At 39.1% G+C, this 17,332-nt stretch overlaps 2 protein-coding genes across 4 annotated transcripts; both read right to left on the reverse strand.

The window, feature by feature from the left end:
- Positions 1 to 7,469: 7,469 nt before the first annotated feature.
- On the reverse strand, positions 7,470 to 9,018 carry LOC105044992 (WRKY transcription factor 71). Of its 3 annotated transcripts, none has more exons than XM_029264580.2 (4): positions 8,508 to 9,018; positions 8,225 to 8,374; positions 7,700 to 8,118; positions 7,470 to 7,595 (listed from the first exon to the last, which is right to left on the reverse strand). In XM_029264580.2, the coding sequence occupies exons 1-3, from the start codon at positions 8,879 to 8,881 to the stop codon at positions 7,707 to 7,709; spliced, it is 936 nt and encodes a 311-aa protein (XP_029120413.1). In that variant the 5' UTR covers positions 8,882 to 9,018; the 3' UTR covers positions 7,470 to 7,595; positions 7,700 to 7,706. The 3 variants fall into 3 exon arrangements, with proteins under 3 accessions (XP_029120413.1, XP_073113718.1, XP_010921433.1); XM_073257617.1 differs by having other exon boundaries at positions 7,470 to 7,621; XM_010923131.4 differs by having other exon boundaries at positions 7,470 to 8,118; positions 8,508 to 9,017.
- A 6,939-nt stretch (positions 9,019 to 15,957) lies between these two features.
- On the reverse strand, positions 15,958 to 16,941 carry LOC140857944 (uncharacterized). Its single transcript, XM_073257356.1, has 4 exons — positions 16,820 to 16,941; positions 16,631 to 16,723; positions 16,430 to 16,546; positions 15,958 to 16,347 (listed from the first exon to the last, which is right to left on the reverse strand). Exons 1-4 carry the CDS (start codon positions 16,850 to 16,852, stop codon positions 15,958 to 15,960), a joined length of 633 nt encoding a protein of 210 aa, XP_073113457.1. The 5' UTR covers positions 16,853 to 16,941.
- Positions 16,942 to 17,332: the final 391 nt, after the last annotated feature.

Raw genomic sequence — 17,332 nt, forward strand, 5'->3', positions numbered from 1 at the left:
AATCCTGCATGCCATAATGGCGGATGAGGTCTTGAGGTGTCCCATGAATGGATGCTTGGGTTCTCGGTGAGTGAACCTCCTAGTCAACCTCGACTAAGACGAAACCTACCATCGAAACTTCCTAAGCTCATCCCAAAGAGATCTTGGGCTCGCCATTCGAAAATCATTAGACCAGGTGGATCACAATCGAAGCAACAATGACCTGCAAGGGAAGACCCTCAGAGCCAACGAGTCGATGCCCAGGAGTACTCTCGATGACCCAAAAGTCATCAAAAAAACCCTCAACTAGATCCAAGGTCACCTCTATATGATTTGAGGTGGAAGAAACTAGCTCAACATCGGCAAGAACTCTGCTGTGACACATCATCCCAAGGTCCAACAAATGAACTACTCCCCAACATGGGGCCTCGAATTAGAGAGTGGGGGGCAAGTATTGGGTCATATTTTATTGGTCCGATGATGTATTCAATACATAAAGATGTGGCAAGTTTGTAGCACCATGACCTAGCCATTCGGATTGCATATCCCATGTAGCAGTGCAAGGTCCTTTCGGCAGTATCACAGGCTTCGGTTCTAGTTCGATCACCTGAACAAGGTTAGCAGCTCGGCAAGATCCACATTATCAGGCAACCACCAAGTTTACTTGACCTCTGCTCTAGCCCTCAATGAGTCCTATCGAAGCTTCGAAGGGTCTCTGACATGCGGCATGTCCCAATCTGACGAACGATAGTGTTGACAGTCTTTTTCCACTCGTGGATGGCTAATCCTGTCAGGACCAATTGACATCCACTACTTTGGCCTTCTGATGGTCACTTCTCCAGCAAGCGGTGACCTGACACTTGATAGGCCTCTCCTCACAAAGGGAGGGCCCGGATCAACACAAAATAGGGGTTCCTCTCTCTTTCTCTCTCGAGGACACACTCGAGCCCTCGCCGCCAACCTTCCATTGTTCTCCCTTTCCGACTTCGATATTGGCTTGATCGTCGGAGGATCCCCCATCGAGGAACTCCCCATCGGTTCTTCCAGCATGCAGATTTTTTCTTGCAGATACCCGGAGACTAAATCTGACACCCTCTCTCCAATCTGATGGCCATCTTATCTTGATGCCCGCACCACGTCACCCCCTAGATCAGAGAGGAGCAGCAACACCCACATCTTTGCCTAAAGGGCAAGAGGTGATAGGATCCGAGCAAGCACTTGATGATTTTTTTTTCTTATATTTTAATCTATTTACCATAACTTAATCTATTCTATATTTATGTGCATGCAATGTATATTCTTCATTAAAATGAATGGATGCAACTAACCTCGTTAATCAAGATCCATTTTCAATTTGATAAATATATTATTGATCACTTCCAATGTGGATGAAATCTTGGTTGCCCTTAAATCAGTCAAACCCATCCTACATTGCACGTTTGGATGCCAAAACTGCAAATGTTGACCTGCAAGCCCAACTTTGGCATATGTCGGCAGACCAACTTTAGACCAAGTACGATTACACACGGTAATTTGCTGATTTATATGTATGAACTCAACTTGAACCTGACCCTTCTTCCTCAAATATAATTCTTAGGCATGTGTGCTTTTAAAAGTATTGGTCATTAATTTTATTCAGTTGCCTGACTTGATAATAAATAGATTCGTATGTTTCTTTGTGATATTAGGTTAGAAAAATTGTGAGAATGTGTTTACACTCATATTAATTATTTATTAAAAATATTTTATATATATATATATATATATATATATATATATATATTATATATATATATATATATTCCAAAAATCTAAATAATTTTTTCTATCTAGATTTTTTGGATAAAATCTTGAGTTATTATAAATAACATTATAGTCAAATCTAGTATGCATTACAACTGTCATTACTCACATAGATCCCTCGTGGAGGGATACCAAAGTTGAGGATCTTTTACAAAGATCCAGTAAAGCCCAAGCCATGAATGCCCTCCTCTCTCTCAAATATATAGAAGCCATCATGACAAAGGCATCACAATGTCCGATAGGGTAGATTGTCCTGGTTCCTCTGAAGCTTTTGGACTGTGATTGCAGATAGAAATACTTATTAAAATATTTTTATATTTTTAATTATTTTTTATTACAACAACTATTTCAATAATTTAAAATTATTGAAATGATGTTTTTGATAGAAATTTTCTATCAAAATATTACTGACAAATAATTTACCACTAAATCAGTCACAAATATTTTTATATATTTTTATTTTTTTAAAAAATTCTGATTGATTTTCTGATAGAATTATTTCTGATAAATAATCTATCAAAAATTTGTCATAGATTTTGGGATATGTTAATTTTATTTTGCTGCTCCTTTTTTGACGGCAATCTATCATTGATCTGTCAGAAATTTCTGATGGACCATGCCTGTCAGAAAATTTTGCCAATGAAACCTTATTTCTAACCGTGCTTGTCTGAAAAAAGTTTGTTAGATCGCCGGTAATATCCATGATTCTTTGATAACAAAAGAAGAAAAGTCGATGCCCTCCGTAGTTCATCGTATACTCGTATTGCACATCTGATAGAATTTATCAAGCAGTTTGGTTTTGATCTGTCTACATTCCTTTCCCCTCTTCTCTAAATCAAGAGCTGATTGGTAGGTGCATGGCAGATTTCTTGCGGCTTCTTCCCGTGGACCTGTCACGGGGTGGGCGCCACACGCCGTGAAGGGAGCCTCTGGTGGGACTAGCCGAACGCTGCTTAGTAATGGGAATGAGAGTACGAGTTAAAAGTCCCATTCTTATGATAATACAACGCGTCAGTAAGCCGGCATGGAAGAGGCCACACGGTAAGCGCAATCTAAATACAATTGGCAGGGAGATAATGGAAGAGAAGGATAGAATCGAAAGCATAAAGTAATATAGAGGTGGGCAATCTCAAGTCTACTAAATACGTATTATATCTACTAAATATATATCTGCTCAATATACAAATACGAAAAAAAATACGTATTATATCTACTAAATATATATCTGCTCAATATACAAATACGTATTAATGGGAATGAGAGTACGAGTTAAAGTCCCATTCTTATGATAATATAGCGCGTCAGTAAGCCGGCATGGAAGAGGCCACACAGTAAGTGCAATCTAAATACAATTGGCAGGGAGATAATGGAAGAGAAGGATAAAATCGAAAGCATAAAGTAATATAGAAGTGGGCAATCTCAAGTCTACTAAATACGTATTATATCTACTAAATATATATCTGCTCAATATACAAATACGAAAAAAAAGCCATGAAACCCAGCATGCATCTTTGACTCCGCAACCCATCCTCTATATCCCTGATCTCTTTAAACCAGCGCAAGCTAGACTCCAAAACTGAGGACACCACTTGCACTAGAGTCCAACACGCGCACATGCTATCATACTAAAGGCAGTAGATCTTTATAAACGAAAATTATATTTTTCTAAAAAGTTAGAGCACATTAAGCAAGCTAACTTATTCAATGAAGAGTAATTGTCTCATTAATGGAAGGCACCATGTCTGCATGATAGAATGTTCTGAATTTCCTATACATACATTTAAGGGGCATCACCTCTGGAATGAGCTTTTAGAACTAAAAATTAAGGAAAACAAATTTTCATTTCACATGTATCATTGACAGAGATAAGCTAATGAAACGGAAAAGCTAGCACCGCCCGCACCCCTCTCTAACATTCAGCTTGGGTAGACTACAATCACATATTGTGTCATATGGGCAAGCAATCAAGCATAGTCATATGATCATTGCACATAGGATACCAGCATCCACTTAATGCATTGCTTTCAAATAACACGCCGCTGCACAAGAGGTAATTCAAGTACAAAATTGCATTTCAAGTGAAGGTAGGGAGCCAACGACCAATAGTTTTGGCTATTGCACAATTCCAAGTCACTTAAATTGATTTTGTAATGAACCAAGATCTCTCCCAAAAAAAGCTAACAAAACAGTATTGTTTTGATTCGTTAGACTTTATATAAGTATATCAAGGTCTGCCCAGTATACAGTCGATATTAAACTAAGCATATCCTTGTATGGATCTTATAGACTTACTCAAATAATTGATGATAGATAACCTGCTTCGCTGTCCGCTCTACATATATGCAAGAAAAGTTATTCAACCATCCAAACTGGCATGAAGTGCACTTGATCAGTTCATCTATCAAATCTTTCCCCACCTTGTTATTTAGGCCCCAGCCCAATGAAAGAGAAAAAAACATCTGGAACCAATATTGTATCTTTGTTTTATTTTGTTGATGAAACATTGAGTCTTTTTTTATTCATTTCTTTATTTATTTATTGACGAAGAAACCACTGAGTGTTTGGTAAGAGACAAAACACCCTTTGACATTCAAACATTTTAAAACTTCTAGCTGCATTGCAAAATGCCATGCATCTCGGACGTCTATCTGAACCATCTTCATGCGCTACCTTTTTCTGCTCTCCTATATATATTTGTCTTGTTACAGGACCATTGCATTTTTAATGGTTACTAGACAGCCCTAATGATGTGGCCCTTTGACTCATTAATATTTAATAATATAAAAGCCAGCACCGCATCCCAAAATCCTCTCCCAAAGCTGCGACCACATCTCAAAAGCATAGGCTAGAACACCAGACGGAACAAACAAGATAATCGTTCTCGAACCTAAAAAAGTAAAAAAGAAAAGTTTGAAATGCAAAATATTAAGTATGTCTTAAAATTGCAAGTTCTAAGAGGACAAATCCGCATCACTTCAAGAAGGTCTACTTAGGATGTTAATTAAGTCTATATCAACTGAGGATACTGATCTAAGCTGATTATTGTAGGAATACTAATCCACCTAAATCAACTTAATTTGTTGTATATATATCCCTTGCAATCTTACAGATCGGATATATTAAATGCTAATATTTATGAAGTAATCTTATATTCTATGATCTCCCATTTTTTACAGCGAAACTTTTGCATTGGAGCAAACCAACAGCAGCCAACCTACGAGATCATGCATCACCCAATATGCCAAGCCAAGTAGCTATTCAACTCAACAGCGAGCCTAGACTAACTTGGTCCTCTTACCTTGGACTACAACGCTATCGTTTTGTATAAACATACACTCCCTCCACTATGCCAAGAGCTAAAGCCTACAATAATGACCATGAATGGTTCCTTCACGAAAGTTATACCACATCCAAAGGCGATTACAGCACGTCACTCAGTAGTTATTGCAGGCACAACTAGATCTTAAAAGATTCCCAATCCCACGGCTATATATGATGCAGAACCTCTTCACAAAAGATATGACGGCAACGAGATTCACCAACCTCTTATCCCTCCTATTTTGCGCCTTATCCTTCCCCCACACTATCATAAACCCCTTTCTAAATTAAGCATCCGAGGGTTTGGCCGGAGCCAACTCCGGCGAGTTCTTTAATCTATTGCTGTTTTGCAGATCGATGACATGATCCACATCAACGATCCATTGATAACAACAATATTATACAAGATAGAACTTTTTCCTACACAACAGCCTGTGAACTGGATCACACTCGCCTCCATTGGTAGAACACACTATAATAGCTTTTAACTGAAAAATAAAAACCAGAGAGAGATAGTTCAGAGATTTGCGCGAAATTATTCCGAACTATAAAGAAATTTCGTTTGTGCTCTGTGCATAAGCGAGGAGTATAATTTGTCAAGAAAGTCTTACTGCAACAAATGAATGAAAGCAATTAGGAAACGTAAAGAAGAAGAAAGACCTAACAAAACTCAAAATCCGTATGCAAAGTTGGTATTTTAACCTACAATCTTGTCGAGCGTAAAAACGCAACGGACAGCACATTTTAAAAAAAACATCAAATAGGGGGAAAGGAAAATTACACAATGTCGTTACATAAGAGAAAAGGAGAAAAAAATGTGTTCATCGTTTTGGAACCGTAGATGAGTGTATATATTTTGATAACTCGAAAACTTCGCGACGCTGCCAAAAACTGTTTTCGCAGATCCAGTGTTTTGAAATTTGCGACGCAGCCAAAAAAACCTTTTCCACGGATCCAGCGAGAGAGATTCCCAAAATTCCCGGTCAATCCAACGTAATTACAAAAAAATACATATATATTTTTTTCAAATATTTCTGAATCATATATGAGCATGTATATATTTTAAAACGCGTAAACTCTGTCGTCCCAACCAAAAACTGATTCCAACGATCAGAGAGAGGTGGGGGGGGTGGGGGGGCGGGGGGGGGCGAGAGAGAGAGAGAGTTCGGAAATGTTTTAAATTTCTCTAGCCATTACTTTGTTAATTACAAATAGTATTGGGAAAAAAAGACTCTTATCATCATCCAATTGAATAGCTAAACTAATAAAATGAAGTGAACACTGAAATTTCTACCGAAAGCAGCTGCTAAATATATTTCTCTTCAAAAAAATGATGAGGTGCAACTCAAACCAGGAGAAAGAAAATACTTAGTCGTGTATTGCCTACGTCGACAATCAATCTAAGCCACACCAATTCATACATGTTTTTGATGCGTGATTGCTATCATCCATCCACAGACTTCCATGCATGCATACATTTATACTTACGACAAGGCAATACGTACGTGTACACAATACCACACGCCAACTTGACATGCAAGAACACCTCTCGTGTTCTTGACAATCGGTTACACCTACCAAAGAGCTAGCCCATACCATTCTATGGCTGTCCCCCTCCTTCCTCGTTGATCTCCTGCAGTGATTCTGAGAAATTACTAGCCCAGCTATAACTGGCAATCTCATTTACTCATTGCCAACATTCCTAGCAACCAGAACCCACCACCAGGATAAGGACAACACCCCCCTCCCATATAAAACCAACCTCAAAAAAAATCAAATCCATTTAAAGTAGAACAAGAAAAAGAGAGAGGTCTTTTTCCATGTTTATATTTATACTCTTCTAACATGCTTCCATCTTCCAAAATTCTGTGCACTTAATTCAAGATCTCTCCCTCGCCCACCCCTATTCAATGACCCTAAGCTATAGCGAGCAAAGGAATAAAAGGGAAACCATAAACCACCCAGTTTGGATAAAAAAGAGCTACCACTCGTTCTATTGTGCTCTCGCTATCACTCTCCTCCACATTCCCCAAGCCAGACCAAGCATTAAAGTCTCGGAGTTAGCCTGCCCTTTGTCGCCCCGCCCTCGTCCCAAGATCATTCCACGGTTGCTTTCAGCTTCCTTCGAACGGGTCTCTAATCCATGGCACGGAAAAAGCTGCCACCTTTCCATCCTTATCTCCCTTACAACATCCACCTCTCCATCAACAACCACCCTAGAACCCGAACCCTAACCCTAATCTCGAAATTCCAACCCCGGCCCATGAATCCAGCTTGGTGCAACTCACTCCCATAGTCACAAACACACACGCACACACAACACAAAAAGAAGAAGAAGAAGAAGAAGAAGAAGAAGAAGAGGAATCCAATTTTTATCCCAAACGACAACGCTTTGATAAGGAGAAAAAAAAAGTAATCATCATACATAGTAGTAGCAGCAGCAATACATCATCACCGGTGGGAAATCTGTGTACATGAAATGGACGGCTCTCCAACTACCATCAGTCAGCGATAATCCCCCCTAAAAAGGGGAGAGAGAGAAAAAAATAAAAAGGGGACAAACCCAAATATAAAGAAAGAGAAAAAAGAACTAACATACCAAATATCTACTCTTCCTTCTTCCCGATATCCGATGGAATCAAGTCCTGAAGCAGCCCGTGATCCCTTATCGGAACATCGGCCGTCGGATTGCAGAGTCTCCGATCGCCGGGGGCTGACGCGACGATACCAGTAGACACGTGCTGGAAATCCAGCGGCGGAGGGAGGTAGCTGGTGAGGTAGGGGAAGTGGAGATCCTTCACCTGGAACGAAGGGAAAACGAAGCCGAGCCCCGGCGGCGGCGGGGGAGGCTCGGCAGCGAGCGGAGGCAAGGGTGCTGGATGGCCGCCACGTGGCACGATGGGGCAGGGATGGTTGTGCTGGCCCTCGTAGGTCGTCACCACCACCGTCCGATCCTCCGACGACCGCTCCACGCGCTTCTTCACGCCGCACGTGGCGTGGGTGCACCGGTAGTAGCTCCTGCGGTAAAATGACGATCGTACCCCCGGATGTGAGAGATAATTACGAGCGTTCGGAGTGCGGGGGAGGAGGAGAGGAAGGGAGGTACGGGGGAGTAAAGAAGGACCTGGGGAAGGGGCTGTTCTTGACGGCCTTCTGCCCGTACTTGCGCCACCTGTAACCGTCTTCAAGGTGATCCACTTCGCTCTTCGTCTTGAACGCGAACCTTGGCTCCCTCTGACGCTTTTGCCCTTTCTTCTTCCCTTCCTTCGAGCCACTGTGGGTAGGTATAATTTTGGTTTTTCTTAATATAAATATATAAAAAAAATTAACTAGCACAGAATGATTCCAGATAATTCCATATTTGGAAATGCTTTGTTTTAATTCTCAACAACAAGAATATTGCTTACGTTTTCTTGGCCTTGCCTTGCTCCTCCTCCTCGCGGTGGGGCTTGGCCGGATCGGCAGTGTCAGTGGCAGCCTCGGTGGAGGAGGAGGAGATCGAGGACGAGTTCGGGGTCGCCGGAAAGTTGAGCACCTCGGAGGACTCCGGCGGGGGGACCGAGGGGGCCACCTCCACCGTCGGCGCCGGGAGTGGGATGTCGAAGAAGGACCTGTGAAGGTCCTGGAAGCCAAGCAGCTCGAGAAAGCCCTGGGAGCTCTTGTCTGCCCCTCTGACGTCGAAGGCCGTGTCGAAGATCCCACCGATCTGGTCGGCGGCGAACGGGGAGACTCCGGCCGCCGCCGCGACGTCCATCTCTTCTTCTCTCTTCTCCATCATCATCGTCGTGCCGCTCTCATCAGATTCTCACCTCCTCTCTCTCTTTCTATCTCTATCTCGCTTTAGTCTCAGGTTAGGGTTTTGTCTTCCTTGCTAGAGAAGATACAGGATGAAAGGAATATGAGAGAGAGAGAGAGAGAGAATGGAGTGAGATTTTTTAAAGGGTTTTAAGCTGTGGGTGTGGGGAGGGGGAGGTTAAAACCGGGTTCGGGTTGTATCTTCGCGGGAAGGAACGATTCCCCTTCCTTGGAGAGAAACCACCGTTAGATCTCGCAACAGGCAATTCGAGATATGTGCACGCGGTCAATGGGAAGTTTGAAATGATATGAATCTGTGCGTGGCGCGATCCCAATGGTCGGCGTGGCGAAAGAAGATCAATCGTTCTTTTGCGTGAAGGATACAACCCCTGTCCGTTAAAACAAAACTAGAAAAAGCGGGTGGATGGATGGTAACCGGCGATCGCAGGTGGAGAGGTACGGACGGCCGGGGGAGCGGGCAATCAATGCGGGCGCCTGTCTCGCGAACATGCTGGTCGGCGCTTTCATACGGGTGCCAAGGTGGCGGTTGACCGGTTACCGGGTCCGTTTAGACGGGTCCCTCACACGTGTCCCAACCACGGCTCCGCTGCCGGGGAATCCCTCGTATGTGTGCCTTCATTTTCCATCCCCTCCTCACCTTCCCGCAGTTTCTCTCCTTTACTATGATACCCCTCGATCGGATGGTGATCGCCTGATCGGAATACTAGGATGTGGATGGTAGGGGCAGTGTGGGAAGTAGGGTAAGGAGCACACGTGCGAGTCTAGTCTCAAGTCGGTGGGGGGGACAGTAACCGCTTTCCGACGGTGGAGAATGGCGGGGAAAGCACGTGTGGTCCCGGCTCTGACACGCGGATCGCCTGCTGACACGATCTCGGCGTCATCTTCTCTCGCTTACTCCCGACACGCCAACACCGTCAAATGAAAATACCGGTATTCTCCAAATTAAAGCTGTAAACCTCCTCACTCTCATTCTGGAACGATAAAAAAATAAATATTTACATTGTTTCTCCAGATCCATTAGCTCAACAGGGGAAACCAATAAACGAGTGCCACGAAGCGTTGGGATGGACGGGCACGGATACGGCATAAAACAAAGGAAATGAGGTACTCGTGCTTAATTCTCGCGCGAAAAAGAGATAATTTTTTAAAATAGTAAATTTGGGAGTTGTGACGTGTACCCATCAACTTACGCTCTTTTGACCAAGTTCGGCGGTCAAACAAGAGTGACTGCTCACCAACGAATCCGTTCCAGTGGTGTACGGGCTGGGCTTGAGCTGACTGGGAGGCGATAACACACCATCTATCTTGGATCGGTGATTTTTAGTCTGTAGACGAGCAAATGTTTGATGTTTGATTGAGATTAGATGGTGGGGCCGCGTCGTATTGGGACCATGGCTTTTTGCAGGAAAATAACTGTGGTGCTCATCAGCCAGGCCATTCAGGCCCTTCAAATCCACGATGTTTAGGATAACGACCATTAGCTCGCTTGATCCATGACCTTACATGGAACCCCTCTTTATAGGTGTAATATCCAAAGGGCCATTTAATTGGTTCAACTACTTATAATTTATGACATTCAAGTGACACGTTGCTATTTTAGGATGCAATTTTAGCTTCTTGATTCTTGTTTTATTCATTAACAAGCATGTGTCGTATTGGGATATCGTGCGAGAGCTATATGAATTGCACTTTAATCTTACACATTAGTCTTTAAAAAATGTTTTACCATACCATTCCCTCCTCTCATTTCAGTCCCCACCATGTGGTGATCGGTGGGATAGTACACGAAGCCTGCCTGTCATCCATATAAACCTTATGTACCACACTAAATCACCTACTATCATAAGAGAATAACAATCTCAAGAAGCAATGGAGTGGTGCTTGAAAGAAGTACTCTTCTTCACCAAAAAAAAAAAAAAATATCGGGGGGGGGGGAGGGGGGGAGAAATACTCTTACCATTTGATGAGGAGAAGATTGCGGAAGAAAGTGAAGAAAAAGAAAAAAAAAACTTTTCTTATAAAGAAGTAGAGAACGAGACGCTACTCTCTTTAACATTTGTTTTGTAGTGCCATTTATTTTTGACCTTTCATTTGCCATTTTTTTTTGAATTTTTTAAAAAAATATCGATCATTGAATATTTGACAAGTTAATAAGAAAAAAATAATCTACACCCATTATATTTGCATATATGAATATTGGTAAACTAAATTGCACCAACTGTTTTATCTACTAGATCAAGCATCATTTTCTCCATATACAATAATGATCCTAAAGCTACTTAGATTTTTTTTCAAATATTCAATTGTAAAAAATATTCAAGAGAATCCATCCTCTTGTACATTTTGATTATTAGTTGGTTGTTATATTTGACTGACCGTAACGCCTTCAGTACGGCACATGTGATTAGGACATAGATGCAATGGCCGGGTTCATCTCTTGCATTCTTTCTTTCTATAATCATTTATTTTTTAATAAATTTAATTTTTTGATCCAGCAAGTACTCTCGTTGGTCAAGAGAAATAGTAATATATATTTCAAAAATAAAGATATATTTTTTCTTTTTTTTTTTTGATTATAATATTGGCCTGATTTCACCTGCCCAAAGAAATCAAGATATGGATCTCATATCCTGTTCTTCTTTAAAAAAAATAAATATATTAATGTAAAAGTAGCGTAATAGCTAATGGTTGTGCGGGTGAAAAACTCACATTGCACTCCAGACACACCAAGGTTAAATTAAAGAAGCCTTGTTGCAAAGCATGGGGATAAAGACGAAGACAAGTATTTTCCCAAAAAAAAAAAAAAAAAAAAACGACGACCAGTAAAACCTTTTCGTGAAACGAACTCGCCACCATACACGGCCCGGGTCGCCGTCGTCGTCGCCCCTCAGGATTCGACGCCCGACCGCCCCGTGCAAGCCACACACGTGTACTCCCCCTCCCATCCCCTCCGTCCACGTTCCCCCATCGGACGGCTCCCCGTCTTCCCCGTCACCCACCCTATATTTCTAGAAACCCGTGCAGTGTTTTCCGTGCTTGCTCTCTCGATTCCATCAAAAATCTTCCCCCCGGTTGCTTGCTCCGCACGTCTCATTTTTAAATCATTTTTTACGGTTTTTATAAGCTTAATTCGTCTGGAATTAATCAATTTATAATTATAAAATATTTGAACGAGGGGGGAGACTGTTGACTCCCTTGCGTGATGGATAAGTCTCGGTCTGGGGAAAAAAAATAATTTTTTAAGAGGATAAAATTGGTCAAAGTCAAAGTCTGTCGAGGAAGGATAAAATAATGGGTGGGGGGAGTGAGTTTTGACTGGAGACTGGGGCCCGCAGTTGCCGGGTGGGGATCGGAGGATGGGGAGTTTGCCGACAGGAGGGTGAGGTGTCTGCATCAGCAGCCGTCCAATCAAGGGGCCGTCGGCAGAGGGAGAACGAGATCGTCGAGTGGGGGTGGTGCCGTCCGGTCTTTGGAAGAAGGGAAAAAGGGTGGGAGATGCTACGAGGCGGAGGCTTTTAGTTTCAGCGGGGGAGAGGTGGTGACGTTGACCTACTTGCATTGGGGCCTGGATGGCCAAAATGTGCGAGGTCTTGGGTGGCCAGGAATAAGTTGGGGGGTGGACGTGTGAACATTTGCTCTTGTTGGAATTGAGATTATTAAATTTTTTTTTTTAATCTCTGATGGATAGAATTTTTTTGATTAAGAAAGTTATTATTATGAAAAAAATTTTAATCCCACATCGACTGTGAGTCAGAAATACTCTATTTTATATAGGATAGAAGATCTTTCTCTCCTCAAAAGATATTTTTTAGATTCAAATTCAGAGACAAAATCATGAGATCCGATAATCGGAGGCATATCAGTCGAGTTCAAGAATCCAACATATAAGCTGTGCTATGTTTGAGCATCAAAATAAACAATACTTCTTGTAGAGATGGAGCCATATCCATTCATATGAGTCCGAAATTTTTTATCCACACAGTTTTTGGTATAGCTAGCATTTTTTTTGTTCTTTTGATGATTTAAAAAATAATTTATTCTTTTAATGATCGTAGAAAATGATGAGAAAAGTAAAACTTATCCTATAGATTTTTTTTTCTTATTTATTTGTATTTGATTATTATGATCCCTTGAGGTCTTAGATGCTTTTAAAACATATAGGTTTGATGGCCAAATTTTTTTCTTTCATATTTTTTAAAAAAAAAAATTTTGATGACCGTTTATTCTACTAATGAGATTTGATTGATCATATAGAAATATTTGTGAATTAGATAATTATTGATCCAACACGAGGAATTCGTTGGCGCCCCTATACGGATGTGTCTTAATGTTATATTAGATATTAAATTATGGAAATCAACTACATTAAACAGGAGATCAATGATCATGACACGTGCCTTTCCTAAGGTCATGTATTTTAAAACGTTTTGTTGGCAGGGAGCTTGTTGACAAGTACACCGTTAATTGAGGATAGAATTGCGGTAGGGACTGTAGCAATGGTTAAGTTATCATAACTTTATTATTTTTTGAAGTTTTGAAAACATAGTTAGCTTGGAGCAGATTAGGCAAGCAGGTTGGCCGGATAGATTGGATCAGATTAAAAATTAGTCAACTCAAACCTAACATACTTACTAAATAGATTAAAAGCCTAAACCTAAATATGATCATTTTATTAAATAAATATTTTAAATTTCTAAAAAATAAATTGAATAAAGTTAAATGAGTTAGGCATTGCCGTCTCTAGCTTAAAACCTATTTGGCTTGTTTTTTTTTTAGAAAACATTATTTCTAAATAAAATATAGTGAAACATGATATTGAAGGTAATATTCTGTATAAAACTTTTGCTATTTCTTATTCCTATTTTTACTTTTTACTAAAAGTAATAAAACATAAAAAACATCTAAAGATTTTATAAATAATTGAAAATTCAAAGGCTTTCATCATACATGTTGTTTAATCTGATTCATTTTTTTCTTGGACTTTTAAAGACATAAATATAAAATAAAAGCAGTACTAAGTGCGCCCTTAGTTAACCTAGTTCATGAAACACCTATGTTTAAGATATTTTATAGAGGTGATTTTATTAGAAGAAATCTACCTGCATATAACAATAATATCTATTTCTACCAGCTTTTACTTTCCAAGTATATCACTGAACTGTTGATGATATCTTGTATAAACTTTTGCATTATATATGATTTTGAACATTTTACAAAGGCAAATTCTCAAGAAACTTTGCCACTTTGTGAACCTAAAAACCTTTTCAAGCCATTGGAACCATGGTTGACATTGACAACATCATTGAGGTGATCATCATTGCTGTTTTCTTTTTGTTGCACCAAGTCTACTAATTACGTAATACTTCAATCCAAATAAAGTGCCTTACACTTGCAAATGATGAATATACACTACAAAAAATTTAGTTTTTTGTGACAAGCAATGTTGTCACTGAAACTTAGAATATTGTTACTCATGAATTTCTCTGACAACAAACTATTGTCACTAGCCGATCGCAATTGCTTCATCGCTAAAACCATTTATGACAACTTAAATTTCTTGTCACTGAATCATTTCTTTTCTGTGACAATAGAGCTTGTCACTTAATGTACTTTTTGCGAGGAGTTTCACTTGCCACTGAAAATAAAATTTGTGACAACTTAATTTGTCACAGAAACAAATCATTCTTGTCACAATGCAATAACGTAAATTGATTTTGGGACAATAATGACTCTGTTTAGTGATAAAGTTTCTTGTCACTGAAATAGCTTAAAGTGACAAGAACTTTTGTTGTCACTGAAAATAAAATTTGTGACAACTTAACTTGTCACAGAAACAAATCATTCTTGTCACAATGCAATAACGTAAATTGATTTTGAGACAATAATGACTCTGTTTAGTGATAAAGTTTCTTGTCACTGAAATAGCTTAAAGTGACAAGAACTTTTGTTGTCACTGAAAATAAAATTTGTGACAACTTAACTTGTCACAGAAACAAATCATTCTTGTCACAATGCAATAACGTAAATTGATTTTGGGACAATAATGACTCTGTTTAGTGATAAAATTTCTTGTCACTGAAATAGCTTAAAGTGACAAGAGCTTTTATTGTCATGGAAAATCTCATATGTGACAACTTGTTATTGTCACTAAAATTTAGTGTATATGACTATAGAAATTCATCTCATTCACAAGCAAACTAAGAATCCAAATACATCTTTCTCAATATTTGCATTTCAGTAGATATCCAAAATAAAAGTCACAAGATAGTACCAGTAGTTCATAAGCACTCCATATGCTATTTAATTAATCAAAACCAACAGTACATGATCCAAGGCATCCAAGAAATTTTCAATTTCACTGTTTGAAATTCGACAGGACATCCAAAATTAATTTAAAAAAAACACTGACTAATACCTATAGTTCACAAGCACCCTACATTCTACTTAACTGATCAAAACTAACAGCCTATGACATCCATTTTTTCAAATTGAAGCTAGTTGATGTACTCCCATAATGCCAACAGAAGTAGCTGCCCATATTATTCCTGCATATAAACAAGGTTTGGATTAGTAAATGATTGGCTAGAATAAAGTTTTGAGTAATTAAAGTCTAGCAACCTCTAGATAAGCAACAGATTATCCACTAAAAATTTAAAAAAAAAATAAGGCAATTTTTTTTGCATATAATTTGTAAATTTATACCTCATATTGAAAAGTTGAGACAACAAGAAAGGTTTTCAATTCATATTTTCAATGGATTACACAAGAAATGAGCTCAGGCATGTTAGTAATTAAAATTCTAAAATAAAAAATAAAAAAAAAAGAATTGACTATATATTAAGAATCTCAATTCAAAGTTGCCATTCCTAGAATTATAAAAAATTATGAATCTCACACTCTTAGAATGCAGCACTGTACCTAAATATACTATAGCTGATTGGTTGTTGTTTATATTCCTCTCTTATAGATCATTGAAAACAAGAAAAAAAAATATCATATTTAACTTTTCTACTTTCTTAAAAGTAAAAAATTCTTACTTGGTCAAGGTTCATGCACTGAGGAAGATGAAGCTCTTGATTGGGAGAAAGTTTCAAAAAAGACAGCAAAGCGAGCTTGGATCATAGCATTAACTTTTTCATTAACTTGTTCCTCCATTTGAGCTTGAATCTCAGCTCCAACCTCATCTTGCAATTGAGCTCGAACGTCTTCTCTAATGCTATCCACCAACGATTCCTTAGCTTGTTCGACAGCTCTTTGTACCTCTTCTTGCACATTTTCATTATACCTAACTCTCTTAGATGGTGCCTTCTTTCCAGCACCTTTGCCACGAAAATAACCAGACTTTTGACCAAGTACTTGCAGTAATATGTCATCATGAGTCATTTGGGATTCATTCTCTTGTGTTTGTTGAACAACCTCCTCAAGTTGTTCCTGCAATAGATTATCAAAGATTAGATGCCAAAATAATGCATAATGAATTTTAAGAACAAGAAGAACAAGAAGAAGAACTAACATGGATCTCCTTGGATTTAGGGTCAGACCATACTAATTCTCCTTCTTTATTTTTCTTAGTGTGCTGAATCAACCAAACCTGATCTGGTGGTGCTTTTTCACCTGTTTCTGGGTCCCTCTGAAATGAATCACAAAAAAATAAGTGTTTTATTTAGAAGTTCCTAAAACTATGTTAAATCTTCAATTTATTCTAAAAACTTACAGTTGATTCTTCAACTTCAGCATAAGATCGGGTGCCACATGTATGCTTAGTAACTAGCTTTGCCCTATTTGCTGCATTTCGCTTGCTTACTTTCTACAAACAATTGATACATGCAACTAACATCATCTATAAATCCAAAATGATGATGTATATATTTTAAATATAAATTAAATTTTAATTTGTAAAAACCTGAAAAGCATCAGAGCTGAAGTATGCCATCATATATTTCCAATCTTCTGGAGTAACATCTTCAGGAATATTAGCCAACCTCTCCTCATCAGTTCTAAATTTCTTATATAAATCATGCAAGCGATTTTCTCAACTTCTATAAAGTCGTTGCATGGTGGTCAAGACAAAAGCACATGTAAGCAAGACAGCGTCCATTTAAACAAAAAAAATCCCCTGAATAGTTTTGTTCACATACTATGGAATTGAGTTTTCCAAAACAGTTATTAATGCACTTACAAACCCTTTCATCCACCTTCATGGCTCTACATGGAACTTAGAGGCCCAATAATGCTATGGTAATGCGTCTCATAGGCATTAACCGTGTCAATCTTAGAACTCTAGTAGGCCTACATGTAGACATCCATGATCTAACACATGCATCATATCATGAACTTGGTACTTTGTCATGTCATAGTCAATGAGAAGATACGTAAAGGGCATTGAAAAATCGTTAGCAGCACTAATAAGAATTGC

Source organism: Elaeis guineensis, chromosome 5 (genome assembly GCF_000442705.2).
Source record: "Elaeis guineensis isolate ETL-2024a chromosome 5, EG11, whole genome shotgun sequence".
Lineage (NCBI taxonomy): Eukaryota > Viridiplantae > Streptophyta > Magnoliopsida > Arecales > Arecaceae > Elaeis > Elaeis guineensis.

What these genes read in the sequence shown, in the direction of transcription:
- LOC105044992 (XM_029264580.2), bottom strand. Translation starts at nt 8,881, where the DNA reads ATGATGATGGAGAAGAGAGAAGAAGAGATGGACGTCGCGGCGGCGGCC. An exon ending in CAAGGCAAGGCCAAGAAAAC is followed by an intron (nt 8,375 to 8,507) that starts GTAAGCAATATT and finishes ACCTACCCACAG; the next exon opens with TGGCTCGAAGGAAGGGAAGA. An exon ending in AAGAACAGCCCCTTCCCCAG is followed by an intron (nt 8,119 to 8,224) that starts GTCCTTCTTTAC and finishes ATTTTACCGCAG; the next exon opens with GAGCTACTACCGGTGCACCC.
- LOC140857944 (XM_073257356.1), bottom strand. Translation starts at nt 16,852, where the DNA reads ATGATGGCATACTTCAGCTCTGATGCTTTTCAG. An exon ending in TCAGCTCTGATGCTTTTCAG is followed by an intron (nt 16,724 to 16,819) that starts GTTTTTACAAAT and finishes AATTGTTTGTAG; the next exon opens with AAAGTAAGCAAGCGAAATGC. An exon ending in CTAAATCCAAGGAGATCCAT is followed by an intron (nt 16,348 to 16,429) that starts GTTAGTTCTTCT and finishes AATCTATTGCAG; the next exon opens with GAACAACTTGAGGAGGTTGT.